The sequence below is a fragment of the Accipiter gentilis genome, chromosome 4 (genome assembly GCF_929443795.1).
Source record: "Accipiter gentilis chromosome 4, bAccGen1.1, whole genome shotgun sequence".
Taxonomy (NCBI): domain Eukaryota; kingdom Metazoa; phylum Chordata; class Aves; order Accipitriformes; family Accipitridae; genus Astur; species Astur gentilis.
Genome location: NC_064883.1, coordinates 15,870,584 through 15,894,492, shown reverse-complemented (window position 1 = coordinate 15,894,492; position 23,909 = coordinate 15,870,584). Strand labels below are relative to the sequence as shown.

General features: G+C 35.0%; 1 protein-coding gene across 8 annotated transcripts in view; it reads right to left on the bottom strand.

Annotated features, from left to right (window-relative positions):
- DGKB (diacylglycerol kinase beta) overlaps window positions 1-23,909 on the bottom strand; it is a 370,440-nt gene that overhangs the window by 121,443 nt on the left and 225,088 nt on the right. For all 8 annotated transcript variants that reach the window (XM_049798232.1, XM_049798231.1, XM_049798230.1 and 5 more), the window contains one exon: window positions 21,043-21,107. In XM_049798232.1, coding sequence (XP_049654189.1) covers window positions 21,043-21,107 — 65 coding nt within the window. The remainder of the gene's footprint in view (window positions 1-21,042; window positions 21,108-23,909) is intronic.

Sequence of the window (23,909 nt, the reverse complement as noted above, 5' to 3'; positions counted from 1 at the left end):
GATGTCCCAGATGTTTTCTTCAGTTCCCATCTTCATAAATAAGAAAAATACAGAGCAACGTTTCACTTCTAGATTTTCACCTCTGGTTTCTGGCCATCAGCAGTTCTGAGACTTTCTGTACTGGAAGTTGCAACTAGACTATAATGTTTAATAGGTCTTGATCTCCATCTTTCATCCGTTTGCTTAAATACTATGTCATTCTGTGGATTGCCAATTCTAAGTCAGGAGGGTTTGAACTACTCCCTCAGGTTATTCTTACTGCCTGTTTTATTAAAAATATGTTTTCATTGCTATAGTAAAATGAAATTGAAAACTAATAGATTTGACTCTCCTATCCACAATAAACCTTTGGATGGATACTTAATGAGAATGTGTATATCTGGGATAATCAAACAAAGCAGATCCCCTAACCAGCATAGGTTAGTGAGACAGGAAATCCTACATTTCTTACTCAGACACAGTTTCCATAAAAACAAAAGAAGTTTTTGTTATCCTATAATCTAGTCAACTCACGTTCTCTATCAGATATTACAAGATACGCATTCCTTCTGACTCAATATGATCAACTCTCTGCCCCCCCCACTTTCAATATCAAAGCCTGCACTGCAGCTTCAGCAGCTTCATTAGGATTCCTGTTCTATGTTTACAAGGAATTAGCTTTCTGTAGGCAAACCAGTAATAAATTCTGTTGATAATGTTATTAGAGAAGTAGGGCAACCCAGATTACAGATCTGTCTGTCACACCAAAATAGTGCATATTGTAAATTGCCATTTAAAGTAAATGGGATGAGATGGTCAATAAGATTATTTTTAAAAAAATCACTTAAAACTCAAGTCACAAAGTACCATACTTGAAAAGAAAAAAAAAAAAAAAAAAAAAAAAAGAAGAAATAAGAAAATAGCCTCAAAGCAGGTCCTACAACAGAATATTCACTGTATTCACACAGGTTTTCTGGTACAGCTTAAAATATTTGCTGGGAAATTCATGACAAATGTGTTTTATTCATTATATTTTCACATTCCTTTATGACTCCCCGGAAGGCATAAAGGGACAGACTGGCACCCATTTAGAAAGCAGAGAGTCACAGCATCACTGCCATACAGTGTGCAAATCTGAAGGAATGTTCCTCTTCCTGTGGCTGTCTGGGAGCCACTATGAAGACTTTTTGCCTGCTTTAGCTTCATCTGAACTGCTGTGGGGTTAATCACAATAATTATGTACTTTCTGCCTCACTAAGAAGCATTATTTGCTCTGCATCTCAGACCAGGGATTGTGAAGAACGAAGTTGAGCCTGTGCATCTGCTGTTGGCTGAGTGCTGACGTTATCCCCCCCCTATCCTGCTGTCCCACGTAATTATTTTGCAGAGTGTGGGTGAAGAGGAAGACCTGGATATAATGCATTGCTGTTTTTCTTCTCCAGACATGTAGTTTAGGCCATTTCTGGAATTGCTGAATTTTATCTCCTACTCTGCCACACAGAGGAGAGAAGCATCTACCTTTACAACAACATAAAACTGAAACTATGTACAACCTGAATTAAAAACTGCACTAAGCAAATCTTATCAAGTTTCTTATTACAAAATATTTTTTATTTATCAAATGTGATTGCATATGCAAGCTTTAACTAGTTTATTATTTTGATTGCATAACTTCAAAATATGTTTTCAACTAACGTAATTGTGTTAATTTGCATCTTGAAAGGGCAGCTTTGCAAAACTTAGCATTTTATCAAGGTTATTCCTGCTGAATCAAAAGAAATTCACAGGCAGAATTGTAATAATTACCTTCAATATTTAACATTGACTAGAAAAAAAAAGAAAACCAAAAAAGCTCAAATCCTCTAACCCTAATACAATTAGAAAAATAGAATACAAAATGGATTTTCAGTAGAGAGAGATATAAAAATAAATTTTTTCTGTTTTTCAGGAAATACTAAAAAACAAGACCTGAACCAACAGGATGTAGTAGAGGTAGAATCCCTTCCCTCAGTCCAGAGACAGAAACAAAACAACTGTCTTAGTCAACAGTTGATCAAGCAGTGGCTGTTCACCAGAAAGTTTAACAATATATTGCACAGCTCTTGCCTTGATTTTACTGACAGGTGATTTTGCACCTTTTTACTTAAATGAGTAGCCAAGCCTATATTTGTAGTACTTGTTCTAAGAAGGTTTTTTTTTGCAAGTCAGTACATAAAGGCTTCTCTTGATTCAATGGAAGTGTTCTCAATGCAATTGTAATCTTTTTTTTCAATTAGGACAAAGTACATCAAGGTAAACTGATTTTTAATCAGTAAAAATCAAATGTTACGATTATATAACTTTAAATTAGTAGAAAATCAATTAAACAGTTAAATTCAAGTCACTTTTGAACCTAGACAACTCTAAATGACTTCTGATCAGTGACTGCTACCAGCTGAACCACTACCCACTAGCTTCTCCCCTCTGAACTTCATGCACCCATGAAAAGAGCAAATGTCACATAGTGTGTATAATCTCGTCTTGGGTCTTGTTCATACATATGCTTCTGTGCAAGAGAAGCACAGCACTGATGCTGCTTTTAGGGCCTCTAGACTCTGCAAAACTGAGGTAGGAGAAGAACGTGGTATACAGAATCATACTGGTATATCACCATATTTGTTGGCCTCTACAAATGAAAGAGGAGGTTTATTTAATCTAGAAATAACATTGTATGCAATAATCCAATAATACACAGATTAAATATTTTGTTATACACAAAACTGGAACGAAAAATCCAGATTAGCAACATAAAAAGACCCCTTTGGATATATTCACAGGTGACTAGTTTAATTATGTGAAATCTCATGAATTAATTACATTATTTCAAATTTGATGAGTTGTGTCACAGTAATGCTGATATAGCCAAGATTAAAAAAATGGGGATGTAACAGTCTGCCTTGTTATCAGTGTGTATGTTGTCACAGCCTCTCAGTGAACTGTGACTGAGATATGTATTAGCAGGTCAAAAGGCCAAAGCTCTTCAATTTTTTACAGTTCAAGAAAATGGATGACATTCGAAGAAAAGCTTAGTCTTAGCAGGGGACCAAACAAAGTGATTTTTTTTTTTTTTCTATATATAGTCTTAAAGAAGGAAAAAGAAAACAAACAAATGCAGGCTCTGTTATTAAAGGTTCTACTTCATGCTAGGCTTCTTCTGTACGTTTATTGCGTACAATTTACTGCTTAAACCCCCTATAAAGCTCACACAATGATTTGGATAAAACCAGAAAGAAAAGTGCTATGAATCTTGCTTCCTGGAGTGGCAGAGGTTGGGCCAGAGGTGAGATTTCAATGAATTACACTTATAAGTGCCCATCAATTATAGATAACAGTATAGTTAGATGCATTATTTTATCTCAAATTAGGGCCATGCAATTGGGTATTCACAGGAGCTCTCTCCAGCAGCTTTATGCAAGTGTTGGCAGCTAAATGAGGTTGGACCTGACTATATCTTCTTTAAAGAAACAGGTAATTAAGTATCTCCCAATCATCTGGTCTCTTTTTTTTCCCCTCCTTTTCAAAAGGTTAACACTTGAATGCTTTAAAATCTGAGTAATAATAAAAAGATGTGGTGACCTGCTAAACTTTCTAACCTTCATTATTCTCTAAGACATTTTTAACGTCTAAAGTCCCACAATAATTTTGCTAATGCTTAATATTTTCCCATTTAGGAAATCACACTTTGCTTGCCCTCTGTGGCAAGATGAAGACTCAGGATAGCAATGTAATCAATCGAGGAAACACTGCAATAATTAGTAAGTCTGTTGCAAAGGGGGTCAAGGGAGAATGCTCACTATATATTTCTATTTCATCAACTCTTTTCTCAAATTACATCACATTCTTCACTAGTGCATGTGTTTCTAGCATAGATAAAAAGGATGAAATGTCCTTTGATAGTCATGCCTTGGGCTGAATTTCAGAGGACTTCATTTTGGCCCCAGACTGCCTGGAAAATCATTTACATCTTTATATATATGTTTCACTATCCTTGAAGACCTCATCTAAGGTCTTACACGTTCATAAGCTGTGAGAGAGAAATTATAAATACACATAGAGCTAATGATGTAAATATCACTGAAATTTAAGTTCTCTTCCTTAGTAATTTTGCAATGATTTCTAGGGTGTTTAAGCATAAATTATTATTTGAAAGACAAAGCCTGGTCTCTAAAGACAACATTAAAACTAGAGATGGGGCAGGACACCATGGATCCATAAACATTTTCTCTTTCAATTTCCTACTGCCCGGAAATGCTTTGGAGTTGAAGCTGGGTCTCTATAAACCATCTACTTGCAACGTGGCAATATTTCCTATGTAAGGAAGGCCAATACAGTCTGTCCTACACAGAGCCGTAACAGGATTTCTTCACTTACTTGCACCTATAGGTCCTTCTTTTAAACTGTGGAGAGCAGCCTGCAAATTGATGGGAGACAATTGTGCTTCTCCAGTAATGTTTCAGTTATGGTATTTTGCAGGTGGCTTGTGTTCAGAATCCATTAGACAGGATTTGACAGGATACTCCTGCTGTCCTTATGCTGTTTACATACTTATAAAAGTCAAAAGTTCCAAGAGGAAAGCTTGGCGTACATTTCATCAGGCTTTGGATTCTGGAGACCAAGGTTGAAAACTTACCCCTAGAATACCCTGCCTATATTACCTTTTCCCTCAACATGAACAAAGGACTTCCAGCTAATGACTGCTACCTTGAGGAATTATGTAGTTCAGAGATATTTTAAAAAATGCCATTTTTTGGATGCCTTATTAAGCACATCTTCTCCAACCAAAAATATCTAGAATTAAATGTTACACAAAATGCCATTCAAAGTAGCTATTTACCATGATGATTGTTGTGAATGGTCTATTTAGAAAGGGAAAACTGTGGTCAATTGTTTCTAAATTGCTGACCTATAGGCTTATAGAGCCATTATTGATCAATTTCTGGGCAAGAGCACAGGGTAATCTTTGTCATATGATTTACTTTAAACGATAAGAAAATTTGGTTAATATCCAACAATGATTAAAAAAAAGACTTAACAATATTAAAAATATATTTTATAAATCCCTTCATGACTGAATATATAATATTAATCCAGTGCTGTTAAATCAGTCAGCATTGCATCCCCTTCTGTAAATGACTGAACATTTGTCCTTTTCAGTATGTATATTTAGCACACTAGAAAAAATATTCCTCCACTTCTTCCATAATGGTAATAAAAAGAAACTAATTATTTTTTACTTGTCCATAAAATATGTCCTCACAGCAACCTGAATTTGATTAAGCTGCTATATCAAATATATATATGGAACTGTGCACATGCACACGAAGTAGGGCTCACAAGAACGTATGTACAAATTAGATGATTGCAATATTTAATAACTCAGTGAACCCTTGCTAATGTAACACTTTTTCTTCTACATTCAGTTATTTGAAATTGAAATCACTTCTAACCAGCACATGCCGTTCTTTTTAGTGCTTAAATCAGCCCTCCTTTATCAACACACCGATCATAACTGCTGTAATGAAACATCTCAGACCCCGAAAGTTTGCAACGCACTGATCAAATACCAAGATATACTTGTGAAAACAGTTTTTCTTCTTTAGTATAAGATTAAGTTCATGTCTGTTGTAAACAAAAACAAAATAACAATCCCATTCCCCTCTTCCCTAGAATAAGACTTCATTGAACTATAAAAAAAATAATTTTCAATCTTATTAAAAGTGATGGAATTGGAACACTTAAAGGCACTTTAAATGATCTTAGCCTACACACTTCCCACCTTGGGCTTAGGCCAGGAAGTTAGTTTTAAGAAGCATTTAATACTGCACGAATCCCAAGCAAAGGAAATTGGTTTCAGTGTTTTAAAACTTAAGGTCAGTGGACATTGCACTGATCCAATGTGATAGACACAAGATCCAATTGTTTAGACGTGAACCACTCATTTCACATTCATTGTTGTTTTTCTATTGCCTTTATTTGAGTCTAGAATCACCAAAAAACCCAGTCTGTTTGTGCTCTACCTCAATAGTAACTGCATTTAGTTTTGTTTAAAATAGAGAATTAATCACTGCCAGTATCTTTTTTTTTCTCTGACAGTGCTTCAAGTTTGCAGTGGAATTAGAAAATGATTGTTAATTTACACATACAAGATAATTTTATGTGACTTAAGAAAGATTAAATGGAACAATCAGGAGTGACAGTGGAAGAAATTAAATCAGGATATGAATGAGCGCTGGTTTATACTGTAGGTGTTCCTCCAAAACCTAATGCTAATACTTAAACTCATCAGTTAATCACTTCCCATATTCTTTTTCAAATATTAACCTTTTAAAAAGTTGAATTAGCTTAAGAATAACTTGATATATTATTAGGATTCATTTAAAAAGTCCATGCCGAAAAAGAATAGTTCTCTTTTTAAACAGTTTTTAATTATTATGAGGCTTATATGAAGAGGAAAATATATTTTAACAAGCATCCACACAAGTGGTCTGATTATGTTATTCTAATCTGCAAACCTAATTATCACCTTCTTATGGAGTACAAGGAACAGCTTTAGAAGAGAATTAATGTATCCTATCAGTGGGACAGTTTGTCACTTTATTAAATAATCATCTTCTTTGCAAATAAAATTGTTAGAAGCTTCATTGTATTAAGGAAAAAATAAAACCCCTCACACCATTACATATTAAAATTAACTTCCCACCGTTTCTTTAATGGTCTATTAAGCCTTCACTGTGGTGGATTATGAAGTACAAATGAGGATATCAACTGTTTCTAAAACTGTAAGAAACAAATATGTTCTATGTGCGTTTTTTATTACTGTGAGCTATAATTTAGCAAACATTTAAACTATTTTCACTAGTTTCCAATGTAGAAAGTGCATATTAAATCCAAAGTAGATAAAGTATTTTTTCCCCCTCTTTTAAATCTGAATCATAAGCTGTAGGGACAAAACTGACATCTCTCTAAGTCTATCCCTTTTTCTGTAAAATGGACAATTCACATTCTATATTTCAACCTAGAAGACAAACCCAACCCAAATGTAATCAGAAGAGCTGCCAAAAATGCCCCTGGAATAAATCTTTAGACTGACCCACGGCATGAAAATTGGAATTCTTGACAGAAATATTTGATATATCGTTATTTAAAATATCATTCTACCCAAGAACAAAATTTCCCCTCCAAATCTTCAAAGGCTTTCTGTACAGTAATTGCAGAATGTCACAGTTTGTGAATACATACAGGAGTCCATCTTGTAAGCAAGTACAGGGTCATACTTGTCTGGCCTATAATGAAGAAATCCTATTGGGCTCACTAGTGACTAAGTTAATTTTCTTTCACTGGTCATTGCAGTAAAAAGCTGTGGTGCAGGTTGTTGCCTTTGTGTTTTTTTCCCTCTCAGGATACATATTATGACTTCCATGTAGAACTAACCTGGATTATTTTCAGCTATTTTTGATTTGGCTATATTATTCAGTGAAAGAAAAAACTATGTAAAATGAAGCCAATTTTAATGGAATTTTAATCTAGAAAGCGTTGTTAGCTAACAGATGGAATATCAGCTTAAAGCTACATATAAAAACAGACTTAGCTACCCATTATTAACTATCTCTGGTGAGTCAATGTACATCACCTGGAATTTAGGCGACACAGTTGTGTATACCATATTTGCACTAAAGGCTTGAACTTAATCTCCAACATCCAGGCAAGTGCTCTTACCTTTGCAACTCTAGCCACAGTTTTCAGTGCTACCTGCTGGAGTTTTCACCCTGGCAGCAGGATAGCAGAATGAAGAAGTCCCTTGGATGGACCTACACTGTTTCAAGTGGTCCAGGTGCTCTACTTCGTATAAATAAACGTTCACCACTGCAGACTTAACAAACTAACAAAACCCCCAGCCTTCTCTTGTAAGGCAACTTGTACTATAGTTAGAGCAGCACAGAGGGAGAAGGTGAGTCTTTACCAGGGTGTTGAAGCTGGGACTCTCTCGTTTCAAGCAAGCGCTGCAGCTCTTAGGAGGGTAGCAACTGTATGAGAGGCAAAGCTCCCTTTCTACTACTGAGGCAGAGTCTGATTTTTTTATACAAATTAGCTTTCTCACATCAGGGAAACTATTTCCTGCCCAGCACTATCATCTGAGGAAGCTTTACCAGCTACGTATTTTTTCCTTCTTCCAGAAAGCAGGATACTTTGCCTTCATAGGCGATCCAGAATTTCATAAGGTAAAGAATTATAAAGATACTGATTTTCCTTAAGTATTACCTAATGCAGTTAAATGTTCACCTCCTGTGGCCTGTGGGTAAGGTATATCCAGACATCAAAAATGTCCAATATTCTGTGATATTATACATGGGACATTACCAGTATTCTGTAAAATAAGATAATCAGTCTGAAATATTGGAAGATTACTTAATTTTAATGTAAAAGAGAGTACTTGAGTTAATGAAACAAATCATAAAGTCAATGTTTTTATGATAAACCTCAGCTCTCTGCATTTTTTTTAACTTAGAGATGTAAAGATCAAAAGCATGCCTTGTAACAAAAGGTGAAAAATATAAAAGTTCAGATAGATCAGGATTTCAGTGAAACACTGGCTGATCTACTAGAACTAATTTTTTTCCAACAAGTTTGGGCTTATTCCCGAGTCTAAATTCTTGGAGAAGAGAACAAGATAATATTCACAGTTATGTATTTCAGAGTCCTCTCAAAAAAGCATAAAAGTGATTAATTCTAGAAAAATAGCATAGCAGTTATTTAGTCTGCAGTGGCATTGATACTTTGCCTCATACTTCTGAACAGACTTAGTGTTGAAGGAACACTTCTCTGAACCTTAATGCCACTTTTCCATTTTTTACAGGATGCACTGAGCTTTCATTTCTATATGATTTAAAAAAAGACTGCGTCTCTAGAAGAGCTCTCCGACTTTGCACTGTATTGGCACAGAAACTGAGTAGGTCTTCTTCCAGTCTTACAGGTTTTAGAGTGCTGCCAGTTCAGGGCACTAAATGGGCATACTTATGGTTTGATTGCTTAACTTTAGACTGTCAAAGAGTATTCTGCTAAAGCATACACCACATGCAGCTGCACACCATTTTATAATTTCATAGAGAAGAAAAATGTTATGAAAAACATAGACATGAAATAATAAAGACATCAGAAAAAATAATAAATAGACCAAACAAAGCAACACTTAAGACTTGAAGAGACATGGCTGAAAAGCACTTCCCTCTTGCTCTGTCAGCTTCTCCATTTCCCTTTTTATTAAAACACTAAACCATGAGCATTAAGCAGCTCTTAATTTAGCTTTATAATAAAAATTGAAATCCTTCTTAACCAAGAGTATAGTTTTGTTGAAATCTGTATCCTTGATTATTTTGTAAGGTGAAGGAACAAAGTAAAGTCAAGAAAGGCAAGGAAAAAAAAGGAGTCAAAAGTGGAAAGAGAAACAAGAGAAGTCGTAAGATGCCAGAGGAAGGAAAATGTAGGCAAAAGATGAGTTTGCCTTTTAGCAAGAACAAATTTCTTAGTTAAGGTGTAATCTCAAAGACTTCCTTCACTTGAGACAGCTAAAAAACATTTGGTAAGGATCAAGAAGCTGGTATAATGTGGGAGACCAGTGACCACTAGCTGGTGATCCAGTGTATTCAACCACTGCACACATTTTATCCCATTCTTCAGCCACATCTCCACTTTATAATGAGATGGCTCTGGAAGTACAAGCAAGACAGCCACAATGGTATCACCTTGTGCTTGTGGTAGTCTAAATCTACTCTAACCCCAGAAGAACATGTGGTCTTGTGCTCCATGCAGATCTTGCAGTGCCATCTGGCTTAGAAGTAGACTTGCAGTTCATTACGCAGGTCAGTTGTGACTGTCCATGAACAATTTTCAGAAACTGAAATTTGCCAGAAACTGGCAGAGTCACAGAAGGTTCAGAGTAGCCCTAACAGGCATCTTCTTTCTGTAAGTCTAAGTATTTCTCTCCCTGGCCACGCTTGCTGTATCTGACCGATATGTCTCTCCAAGAGGGACTGTTCTGCATCATGCCTATATACCTTTTTCCTACAATTTTACTGTCTTTGGGAATTGTAGGTGATGTCAAAAGAGCTTTGGTAGACAGAAGGAAGACTACTGTGTGCACTTATGAAATTTGCCAGATCGCAAATACTTTAGATTAGTGTCTATGCTTTCTTATTCTAGATTTAACAAAAGCAGTTGAGAATCTCTCATTCGGGTATGCAGATACTAGCACACTACACATAAACCATCATCTTTGTAGCAGGTGTGTCCAGTTTCCATGATATATATTTCGCTCGTGTGAATAAAGTAGTGGATAAATATTGTTAGTAATTTAAGCAACATAATAAAAAACCTTACGTCTTTCACCGGATTTTCAATAAGACAAAAATGCCTCTTCAGAGGGTTAACACTGTGGCAACCTGGTGAGAGAGTCAAACTCCCACCTGCTTACTTGTTTTCTGTGTTTCTGCCACAGTTCCCAACTATGGCATTTGTATTTGCATTGTAGGCCAGCTGCTATTTGGTTGTTTAGTGATTAAAACACTTTTCAAGTAAGAGAGTGCATCTGATTGCTCCTTGTCAGAAGGGGAAACTGAACCCCGGTCTCCCTCTTCCCAGCTGACTGCCCTCACTATGAAGCCAGAATAAAAATAGTCCCACGGCTGCAGTGGCATGGCTGCTGTGCAGGTTTGCTATTGCAAGTTTTTTTTTTTTTTGAAGCACAAGCCCTACTTAGTTAGGTCAATCCACTCAGGTTTAATTTCTAAAAGTCCACAACAATTTGACAATTAAATTTATGTTCCCAAATCACTTTGACAGAACATGTACACTGCAATTCTCTATAAAATCAAAGCAGCTAAACATATTGAAGATTTCATTCAAAGTGAGTTGTCAGCTGTCTCATACCAGCAAGAACATATTTCTTTGATTAACAGGCTTTTTTTCTTTCTTTGAACATCAACAAAATCTTGATAAAGAACTAGATTGACAGCTTAACACAGCCTTCAAGGCTTTACTATCAAACTCCAAATCACTTAAGAACCTTCTGCTACTTCTGCTGCTACTGTAGTTATTAATATATCACCATAACTAAAAGAAAAAAAATCCAAGAATTATTTTAGCTCATAAAAAAAATCAATGCTGCCCTTGTTTTTAATATATTGTGAGCACAAATACTCTAACCACAGAGAAAGTTCTTCAGTTGGCCATTATACTCCCAAATCACAAGCTACTGTTCCAAAGAGCATTCAATGCCTTTAGACATCTTAATAATTGGCTCAGAAATAGCATGCCACAAGAAAGGTTAACAGACCTTGCTGTTCCTCATATGGACAAATCTTTATTAAAAACGGCATAACTGAAAGGTTCTCAAGAACCAGGAAACCATATTACTTGCAGTTCCCTAAGTCTAATTTGAACAAAAATGGCAAATCTAACAGACAGTCTCTTCCTCTAACTACTAAATCAAAATCTTAGGCAGCTTTTACCACATCTACCTACGTCATGTGGATTCAGACGATACCCTGGTCCTGAATTTTAGGCACATCAGGAAAACAATTTAATGTAAATTCAACATGATGTTAAAATACTGTCTTAATTTCTTAACCTAAGGAACAATATTAATTGTTGGCATATCTAAACACACTTCCAGGCATTGAAACTGGATATAATTTGAAAACTTTCCAAGCTTAGTAAATTCCAAGTAATTACTAGGTAACAGTTTTTATGTTCAATGAATTTCTGCTTTTTCTATTGTGATCCATTTTATTCCATGACATACAAACATACCACAAGCATCCAGCTCATCCTTGAAATCACTGATCAGTAAATGAATTCAGAATTCTGTAATTACTGTTAATTGAAACTTTGAGAAACAATACCAAAATTATATTGTTCCCCACGTGTTTCTTTGCCTGTCTTGTGTCCTGTCTTGATAGTTTCCCCAGAGAGTCCTCCTGGGCCTCTTTAGCTGGAAGAGGGGGTGGATCCTGATCCTTTAGCCAACAATCTGCCACATACCTTGCTGATCCAAACCCTTTTATCCAAACCAGAGCTGAACATTAGAGAGCACTCAACAGAGACAGGTAACATACATATAATGTGTATTTTCTGAAGTGCAGAGTAGAGTCCTAAATAAACACGAACAATTTTTGTTGGAGCAGGCTAGCAACATTTTTCAAATTCCATCAATTTCTCTCTCTGACAAAGGAAAAAGTTGAAAGTAAGACACTAGTGCCCTGAGCAATGCTGAGGTGGCAAATGAACATCCGTTAATCTTCTACTTCGGAAGCAGATGTAAATCAATAGTTGCCAAGCATTCAGCAATAAAGTTACAAAAGAAGCCAGAGAGGTATTCTTTCAGTGCCATGCTAGTACACAGAAATATCCTAATATGAGTAAGCCTGTCTTAGGAAGGGCAAGAACATAAGAAATTATGTGATTTAGTCTCAAAATATGAAAATGACCAAAACGGTATTCCCAAAACACATTAGATCACCTGTTAGGCAGACTCTGAAGTGCAGTGAGGGAAAGCCAGGCAATATCACTTTAAGCTACTTTTATCTTTTAGCTAAACTTGGCTTCAATAGTAGTAGCGCCACATATCAGAATAAGCAACAGCCATTCCCTTTAAATCACTAAGTCAGCCAATATATTTCTCTGGTGATGTTTTTTGTTTTGTACTTTTTTTTGATAATCTATTTAAAAATGTGTAGCAATTTCACAAACACAAACACACATACATACACAGAGATACTGAAAAAAATCCATATTTGGGGTATAAGTATATAATACAAAATATGAAAATAAAAATACATATAAAAAGAAAATGCAATTAAATATATATAAAAAATAGAAAATATCATTTGGGTACATCAATGCTAAAGAGATTCAATATTAAGATAAATAATTCTCAATTTTGATTATATACTTATGTTCTTAACAGGTAAAATAAAAAGAAGCAGCAGTTATTATATTACAAGTAAAACTAAACCCCCAAATTAGTCTGAAGGCAATGTTAGCAACAATGCAATTATAACAATAGGTACTATCATACAACTACATCTATCATACAATTTTGATACAAATGCATTACATGAATTGCTCTATGTTATTAAAAAACCCAGTATTTTAAAAATATTTTCTTTGGAAGAATAAATCCTATGTTAATAAAATGAAGATATACATCAGAAGTCAATAAGAACTTTACCTGAGGGATATCCACAGGATTGATCGTATTTTGTAAGATACACAAATTATACTTTATAATGTAGTGTAAGTTTGGAAATACTTCTAGCTTTGCACATTTCTTAGAAAGGGCTATGCAACCCATTGCAATAAAAATAAGAGACTTGAAATCAGATCAGAAAGCAGTCTGATCATTTACATGAAAATACATAGACATGAGCCAGGCAAGCTACATTCAAACAGAATAAAGAGGAAAATGGAAAATGTTATCTGAAGCGATGGAGATGGTGACACAGGCTCTTTATTAGATACATTAAGTACTTAAAATCACTTCAGTTATATAATTAGCAAAGATAAGAACTATAGGCTATTTAATCATGGGCTGGCATATTCATTGAAAGGATTACTTTTCAGGTAATCTTAAAAATTAATTTTGAACAGTAGTACTAAAATAGGGTTAGGAGGATTGGCTAAATTCCCCCCCACACACACACCTTCCACCTCCCAATTACCTAAGTCTCTCTAATATGACACAAACTAATTTCAAATTTCAGAGTGTAGAGTTGGAAGCCTGGTGTATATTAGTTGTAAGATTCTGGATCTGAAGCAAATCTAGGACCCAATTTCTCGCATTTTAAAGCACAAGGCAAGTAAAAGCACATGCTGTATATCGTGTCAGTCTATGCTGTACTAAAGGAGTATTTGGGCTCTCCTCATTATCTATGGGTACTGTAGTATATGCCTGGATAACAACATTCTCTAAAAATAGGGGCTTAATTACTGGAATTAAAGGATTAAAAAAAAAAGCCCCATAAAGCACCCACAGTTCAGAGTAAAGGTTTTCAAGTTGTGATTAAATTTTAATTTCTTTGTACTAAAGAATAATGTGTTTATGTTTATTAAATAGGAAGTGTAAAATTTATTCCTTAACAATTCATTTCATTGCTTTTAATGGCTTGGATATTGTCAATAATATTTTATGTAAGTGCGCTGTGGCCACTTAGCAACTTTGACTGCATTTTGAAAGAGGGTTTTGTTGGCTTTGTGATATATATTAAAAATTGCTGCTGCTTAACTGTTTATAAAGCCCAGCATCTGTTGTAAACATGAAATATATCCACATGAAACTTATGTAAAGATTTGCCATTTACATCAGAGATCTGAAGATTAATTGAACCAAAATGAAGTTTGAAAATCAGCTGCAAATTTACACTGCTAGTATTCACTAGTTCTGATTATAACTCCCCCTCCAAAAAAAGCAAGCAATATTTGATAAAAAACAATTGTATTATAATGCATTTCAATTAGTGTGTGCTCATGAAAATCAGGGAAAATAACCTTATTCACTTGTATAGAAATACTTGACTATACTTCATCATCAAGCAACAAACAGCAAGCTGTAGTTTAGTAGTTTTGTTACAGTGTTTCTTGTGTCTGTTATAGACTCCCTTCACATGTGAATTTATTACAAATGAAAGTACTCAGAAACCTTTTTCTACCATTGTGTTATTGTTATTTCAAATGGTGGGACTAAACAGTGGAAGAGACTGAGATTTAATTCCTATATAGATAAGTTTGCCTTTAACATACTGTAATAAAAGGCAGTTGTTTTAATTAACTAAAGAATGTGTAGAACATCCAAAAGGCACTTCAGTCCATAGAGAAGGTTCAATGACCTACTCCGAGTGAAACGTCATCTGCAGTAAATTCCTTTATCAGCCTGACATCAGTTGAAGAAAATTAGATTTTATTGACCTTGGCCTATAGCATATGGATAGACCTGTTGTGAATCAACAGTTTGTTACTTGCACAACGCATGCTGGGCCAATCCCGCTATATGATTGTGCACCATGTTAAACAATCCTTTCTCCTAGACAAAGCGATGATTGTCACCCTTTGACACGGCTATACAATTTACTTGACAATTTCTAAAGCAACTGTTTCTTTAACTGGGTATCATTACGTATCTTTAAAACACATCACTTTCCTTAAAGGAAAAAATATTCCCATGTCTTGTAAATATTAATAGTAAATATTTCAGTTATTTGCTTGTTTTTAAAAGTGCAGAATGGCAGGTGTTTCACAACAATCCCCTCCAATGGAAGTGCCCAATAAACAGATAGCCCTTACCATTATAATAGTACGAATCCTGACCCCATTTTAGTCCTGTAGTAGTGAATTTGACAGCTGAGGACCCTGAGAACACAAACGTAAATTCAAATTCATTGCTCTGCTTAGGGTCTGATGCAGCACACTGCTTTCAGACATGTACTTTGAAATCACAGGGGATGCTCAGGACTTAGGGACGTCTACTTAAAATATATTTTATATAGCACACTGCCTGTAGTCCTCCTCCTAAGTCTGAACCTAAGGTTCCCCAACCACACCAGCCTCCCAGACAGCCACTACAGAACAATGTTTAAGAGAGCAAGAAGTCTCTCAAGCAGAGGGCTTCAGCCCATTAGCACTTTCTAGAGAAATGATAAAAATATGAAATCTTGTATCACAGAGAGATGCAGATACTGCAGATGCAGACGGCTGTCATTTCGCTCTGTAGACAACAGACATAGGTAGGCTGAATCAGCATTCTACTCCAACTATCTCCTTTCACCCCAGCTCAGGAAACTCAAGCACACATTATACACTTCAGGCATTTTTTCTAAAGATGAGCTATTACATGTTTGAAATCTGACAAAAGAACATGCTGATTTTTTTTGCCTTTCTGTCCATAAATATTATAACCAAGACCTAGGCAGAGTAGGTTGTTTAACTGCAAGCCACCTCTTGCTCATGTGAAAATATTTCACACTCTATCATAAATATTTTTGCCTTGTGTTGCTTCTTCTCATGACTACAGTTGCCGTAACACTGCCGGAGTTCAGAGGTATTGTTCCCTGGAGTCTTATCCTTTTATGAAAAGAAACCTGTGGGTTCAATGGGACAGGTAACAGATGTCTGCAATCTGGTCTCTCTGTGGGGCCTGTGTCTTCTTTTTAAGCGTTTTCAGCTCAGTCACAACCAGGAAGGGAGGAGAGGTTGAAGGAAAGAAACTGAAACGTCTGCAATTCAAGTTAGGAACTTTGTGCTGATGATTAGTATATTCACTGCAAATATGCAGTTATGATTCAACCCAAGAGACTCCATCACTTAAGCTGAAAAACTGGAAGAATAATGAAAATATCAAAATAGTTTTGTTCTATTCAAAATGAAACATTTTCACTTTTCAATTCAAAGCTAAAATGAGCCAACTTTAAAACAAAGGCTAAGCACATCTGAGAATGGAGCATTTCATTCAGCCTGTGACGAATGAGTTTGCTTTTAAACTGCGGTTGCCGTATACAAAAAAAAGGAGAAAGTTTACACTGATCTTTTTTAATCTCAGTCACCGAACTGGAAATAGTACTTGGTTTCCTTTCAACAGGAAGTGATTTGGGGAATCTCCAATATTCAACCGGAATAACTTTTTTCTGGTTTCTTTGCTGCCAGGCTGGATTAGAAATCTTTTACGATAAAGCTTTTGAATACAGTAACAATGTTTGCACGACAGGATTTTTTCTTTTTTTGTTGAGGTCAGCCAATATATGATACTATGATAACTACATTGTATGGTGCAGTACTTAAACTGGGACACATTGAAGAACTTGCTAAAGATTCATTTACCTGCCATTTCTCCCACCTTTTCTTTCTGTGGCCTTTCCAGATTAAATCAGTGTCACATAACATGTAGGTCAAAACAAAAGCATAACTTCCTTCACTCATATTCATTAGCAGAACACTTATTCTCCTGGAGATCACTTGCACAAAGTAAATCAGTACTTTCTACTACTTAAAAACTTCCTTAGAGATTAAGTGCACAGATATTGGCACATAATAAAAGGATAATTAAGCAAGCTGAGAGGGAATCTCAAAAGTACATGTCCAGGAACATGATACAAATTGAGTTACGAGGAATAGGAACTTTTTCTGCTTTAGGACGACTTCTTCATAAAAGATGAAAATAGATTGATGGTCGAAAATCTCAAAGGTGATGTACTTAAGACTGTAAATGCAATTTATAAATCCTAAGTTAGTTTACTGAGACTAAGAAATATCTTTTATGCTACAGGGTGCCAGAGAGTCAAATTAGCGTGCCTAATTTAACCGAATATTATTTTAGAATAGTTAATATCAACTTGAATTGTTTTTTCTTGAATGTATTCTTTTGTTTCCCCTGTGTATATTCCAGTCACATAACTCATACATCTGTTATTCCCAGCATTGAGTCTATGATGTTTACACAGATCTCCCTGCAGGGCATTTTGGCCTAACTGATTCATTAGTTCAACAGTATGTCCTAGTTTAATGATACTGTTACTTGAAATGCTGTCTTTTGCAAGTTCCCCCCCCCCCCCCCACCCCCGGGGCTAACTCAGCCCTTCCACACTGAAATCAGAAAATCTGACCCTAGTCTTAAGCAGGTGATGCTGGGAAGCGAACTCTGCTTTCTCAAGCACAGGGTTCTCAGCGCTTCAGACCTGTAGAATGGGTAATGTGACAACTGAGATTCTGGGTTTTATGAACACATTTAAATCTTAATGCAATGTCAGTACTGGTTTCTGATAATGTGTGCTAATGATCGTACGAGACAATTACTTAAAATGGCATATTAGGATTCATTCTTTTGACAGAGGTGGGGATGCTACTGCGTTCTCACTTCCATTCTTTTCTATTTGACCATCATCAGAAGGAAAATTCTTCCCTTGCAGATCCATTTTTAGGAACAAGTAATGAATATTTTAAAATCAGTTAGACATTTATACTGAGCCTTATTTGGAAAACAATATGGAGCCATTCCATACTGCAGCTTATAAGTATAACATTTTCAAGTGACTAAGGCATGTATTAAGCATCTTTGAGTAAAATTTAAGCTTCTGAACACAGAAGACCTTTTTGACAAAGGGACTTGATTTCAATTTAATAAGAAACTGAAACAAACAGGTGCTTCATTGAAAAGAAATGTCACAATGTAGCTGCTAAGTTATTTGAAGATTTAAGAAACAACAGGTAATTTGGATTTTTAATTCATGAGTATTTACACATACTTTATCTTAGATTTTCCAAAGACCTAAATGTCCAAGTATCTCTAGGCAGTTTAGAAATCCACAACTTAATTTATTTCTTTCTATTTTTATTAGGTCAGTAATACTAAGTCTTTGTGTCCAAAATCTATGAACACTGCACTGTTTCATAATGCATTGGAGTTCCTAATAACTAGTCACCTACTTCCACAGCATTCTACAATATTGGCTAGGAGTAATTAAAAAGTCCTTCTAAGCCTTGTCATACGCTCTCATCTTCATTTTGAGAAGGTAAATAAGTACAGAAAGATTCTGCTTTTGCACACAAGTACAACACTTCAGGAGTTTCCCTATTGGTATGCTCTATTTACACATGAAACTTGGGATCAGTGTCAAGCAACGCCCTTAGGAATTTGAGGTTCATTACCAGGATTTAAAGCCAAAGATTCTCCAACCCCAAGTTTAACCTAACTTACTTCACTGAAGCAAATACAACACCCTTAGGTTTCAGAAGACCTCTGCACACAGTATAAACCTAAGGTTTCTCTTCAGTGAGAAAGTTTTTTACATGTTCATTTTCAGACTAGAACCTCAGTGCAAGGACCTGCTTTACAAAACTGAATGATAGCTGTGAGAGCTCAAAACCTTGGAAAATCAGGCAAGAGAAAACTAACATAAAACCACAAAAGAATTAATTTTTTAAACCACGAGAGATATTCACACGTGACAGTGTAGAATATTCAAATGAGTATTGTAGGATTTTCAAATGAGTAAGTGCTATTAAGTATGGAGTCCACTATGAATCTGACTTCAGTTGGACTTGCTGACCCTAAACCATTTAGATTGCACAGGAAATTCCACACTCAGGTGAATTAAGTCTTGTGGTTTAGCAGACATCTAAAAAAGGGTTTTATTTTCACACACTGCAGGAAAACACTGCTGCAACATACTATGGAGTGTTGCCATATGCAAGTAACTGTTAGTGGAACAAACTATTTGTGAACTAACGTCATTTGGGAAATTCTGTTCAACAAAAATAGAAATTCACACCTTTTTCTCACTACACAAAAGAAGGAACATTTTAAAACATCAGTTGCTATTACAATACTTCGCTCAAGTCTTCACATTCTTCTTTAGAAATGCATAATCTTTCTGAATAGTCTTTCAATACCCAGAGAATCATTGCTTTTTTGAAGTTCTTTCAATATCACAGTACCAAAGCACGTAGGGACTGAACTATATATTTTTGTAATTAATTTCCTTAAGATAATGTTAGAAACATCAGGTTCCTTAAAATATAGATGAATTTCAAGGTGAGTCTGCTAGCAGATGTTATTAATGGCATATGATTTATTGTGACATGAAATCTGATCTGAAACTCATGTTATTAGCTGAGCTTTTTATAAATTATAATTGCCAACTGCTGAAAAAATGCAGAAAGACCACTGATAAACTAGCTTCATCTTCAGGGCTTAGAATACCGGCATTTGCTCAATGTCCAATATCTCTAGTCCTGCTGAATGAGTATAATACATTGGGATCCACAGATCAGGCTTGAGTTCAGATCTTTTCATAGTATAATTCTTTCAGAATGAGAAGCATCAGAGGTAGGAAGAGGAGGTCATAGAAAATGAATGTTTACTGTGGAACTTAGAAAGAAACATACACTTGGGTTCATAGTATGTCATTGCATAGGTGCTAAACAGAGTATTTAAGAAAAAAGCCTCCATCTCTGAAAGTTAATTCTAAAATTTGTACTTTCAACATGAAACCAGTAAGAAGTTAGATAATATTCAAACATAATTCTGTACAGCTTTAGGGCAACAGCACAAACAGCATATTTTATCATCCAAAGGTCTATGCAGATTTGCATCTACGCAAGACTCTCCAGGTCATCCCCAAGGAAAACTAAAGCAAGTCTATGGGTAGGCTCACAATGACAAAGCATTTCTGTTAATAATTATTTCTAGATATTCCCTGTTTATTCCCAATAACTTCATATCTTACTTTCCTCTCCCCATGTGCCTTTAAATGTCAATTAAAGTTTCTGAGATGTTCCTTTTACCCATCACAACTTACGTGCTAAATTACCTAAACAAGAGACAAACATAAGCATAGTGTTATGAACATCATCTACTCAACAAACCAGATATTGAAAGAAGATGAATTTATAGTAAGTGTTGTAAAACATTTTTAATCTCCAGAAAAGCTCTGAGATTGCACTGCAAATGCAAAAAGCAACACAAGGAACAGATGCAAAGTCTCATTTCTGACTTTTTTACGTATCCAAAGCTGTTTAATGATAAAAGCATTTATGTGTAAAATGGCATTCACTTGCCCTTACTAAGAGTATATATGGAAGAGCCCCCTGTCAATGTACCAGTGTGCGTGTGGGAATGAAACATAAGGATCACCATCTGCAGCTGTCTAATAAGTGTTCTTCAGTGCCTAATGGCAAAGTGTCAATTCAGGGATCCTCAGCTACCACAATGCATCACCTTGTCCATGCTAGTCTTACAAGTCAAACACTTCGCATGTGAGAACAGTTTATTTGTAATGCTATTCATTTCAGTTGAAATACCAGATATAACATAGTTACACTACAAGCAGTCTGGGAGCATACACTTAATATAAAATGCACCAATTTCCTCTCTTTTGTAAGAATCAATATTTTAAAGGATGTGCAAAATTTAACCCCTCACAGAACATACCTTGATAACATGGAAAGAATCTTCCCATATGCAAATATTTTTTAGATTCTTACCTACTGTTGAACTTCTCTGGATGTTTTTCTCTCATGATATGGAATCTGTGGGCGATTGAAGCATCCTAACAGGAAAAAGAAAACCAAAAATGTATCACGACAGAAAAACTGCAAAACAGAAGACCAAAACTGTAAACAAGGCATATCATTTGTAAGGTGTTTTGTGAACTGTCATTTTCAGCAAGAGCAATACTCTTATCCATTAGAAAGGTTGCAAATACACTGTTCCAAGAGTGGGATACATCTGAACTTAGTAATTTATTACACTCGTTACAGTCTCCATTATTCCTTTTTACAAATCAGACATGATAGTTGCGTTTACTGAAAGTGTCTTCAACTTCTGTACAGCAAGTATCATCCAGATCTGGCGTAAGTTTACAGTAAGACCATTCATACAGATCTTTCTTGTAGGAATACTGAAAAAAGTCTATGAAATCTATTCCTTTAGTAAAGATGAGTGATAGATTCAGCAGAGTTACTTTATATGCATATAGGTTGATACTTGCATATGGCCATTCAATAGCTTTCTCCAAAATTCGGTAGAGAATGGGAATAAATGCCAGGAGAAGCCCCATTTACTCTATGTCAGGGTGTGAAATCATGTGGAGGGGAAAAGTGGTTTAATATCAAAAAGAAACTTGTGAATTAAACTAAATATATTTTATCAAAATATTTTAAAATTTAGTAAATTATGCTAATAATACATTTAAATTACATGTATGTGAAACGAAATAGCTGTATGAAATTTAAAAAAGAATAAAACCATTGTAGTGGTGATAGTTGCTGAAAATAGAGTATTTGGAACTGATGTTCCAGAATCAGTTTTCACAGCACTTTTATATCTCCTTTGCAGGTATGAAAATAATGTTTTCCTCACTCCAGATCATGTAATATTTATTTCACATACTAATCATTAAAAATTTACAAACTGGGAATTAAGAATGTAAAAAGTTTTTTCATCTTTCAATGTATGTATTAAATGAGGTGTGAGAGTATGAAATCTATCAACTCTTCAGTCTTGCAGGAGACAGTAAACACAGAGAAATCCATTTGCATGGTGTTTTTAAAATTATGTCTTAAAATGTTGCATATATAAGAATATAAACACAAGAAGAGTTAGTTCAGTTAGTAGGAAATTTAAATGAATTCCAGTTTCCATGTAAATAAAGTTTGACAAAAATTACAAATAAAACTATCACTGTGATCAACTATTGTATATATGAAAAAAACCCCATTATTTACCAAATTAAAATATTATGGAAATACAAAACCTAAGAATTTTAGAGAAGTATTAAATTCAGTATGAAGTCTATATCTAGCAACATTTTAAAGGATTTTCAAACAATGGAAATTAGCATTTGGGGGAAAAACCAAAATGAAATACTTAAATTTTATATTATTGCTGATTCCAAACATGACTAAAATATTTTGTGTAAAATAATTTTTATTTAAACCAATCAATGTTAATATAAATCTCAAATAAGCAAGTATTAAGTGCAGATATATAGGTACCCACTAACATCAAACATAGCTGCAAAATTTTATGTCTAAAATAGTTTTTTTTTTTACTAAAATCTTAAGTAGGGCATGCTCCAGAGAACAGACTGGTCCAACCTTCAAGGTTCGGTTTACTAACTTGTGACTACTTTGAAAAAATAAATGTATGAACTTTAAAACCATGTCAAAGATAAAATTGTTTGGCTAGATTGATAACATTTACATAAACTTTTAAGATTCTGAAGAAAAAAGCAATACAAAAGTCATAATATTTTACACACACTCTATGTACATAAGTATGTAATATAGTACAGAATTTTCAAGCAAACCTTTTGATCACTGATCAACTAAAATCAGTTACTAGCGTCACTAAATGTATTGACTTCATTGAAATACTCGCTTTTATTCATGATCTTGTTATGTAGTTCCTAAAGATGTACATAGTTTGTTGCTTTACGCACATCACATCATTATTTATTTATTTTTCTGTTATCTTTAAGCATGGAATTGTCATTTAACATTTTGCTGTTCTACAAGGAAATGACAGCAAAAATCCCTAGTGAATGTCCGGACTGGTGTTAGTCATAAAATGCCTTCTTGTTCCGTCCTGTCATCCAAACTGTCACCTGAAACTTTCAGTGCTATGTTCTCAAACTGCACTCATCGTTACTTTAAATTTATTTTTATGTGCAATTTTATAAGGCAAATATCCACAAGTATCCAGGTGATCCCATAGTTCTTGGAGACGGATGAAATAAAGCTGACAGTAAACCCTGAGACATCATACTTCTAAACAAAGCCTGCCAGCTGAACTAAAATAATAACTCTGTTAACTTTAGAAAGACCCATCATTCATATTTTATCCCACATTAGATGTGCCAACATTAGAAAAGTATATTTGTCAGCCAGTTCTATATGAAAAAGAAATAAAAGGACTACTGTTGGAGCTAACTGTTAATTTTCTACACACTGAAGCAAAGACAAAATGAATAAAGGAGTAGTAGTATATTTGACAGAAACTAGGAAACACTAATCAAGGACTAACTGTCTAATGAATGAAATGAAAAGGCTAATGTGCTTACTCACGCATAACAAATGCAAGGCACAAACAAGCTAGGGATCAATGCCCACTGCAGATGGCAAACAGGCAGTTGTTTTCATGCAAGGTTGATTTGATCAAAATTTTCCCCTGCCTGAACATTTTCTGACTCCAAAACTGATCAACTAACTTAATGAGCTGAGAGGTAAAAAAAGTAATACACAAAGCTGATTTTGATGGGCACAACACAACAGAGGCACACGTCAGACCAATTTCCAAAAAAAATCATTGAAAGGCTGATTTTATTAATGGAGACAGTAAACCAGGGTAG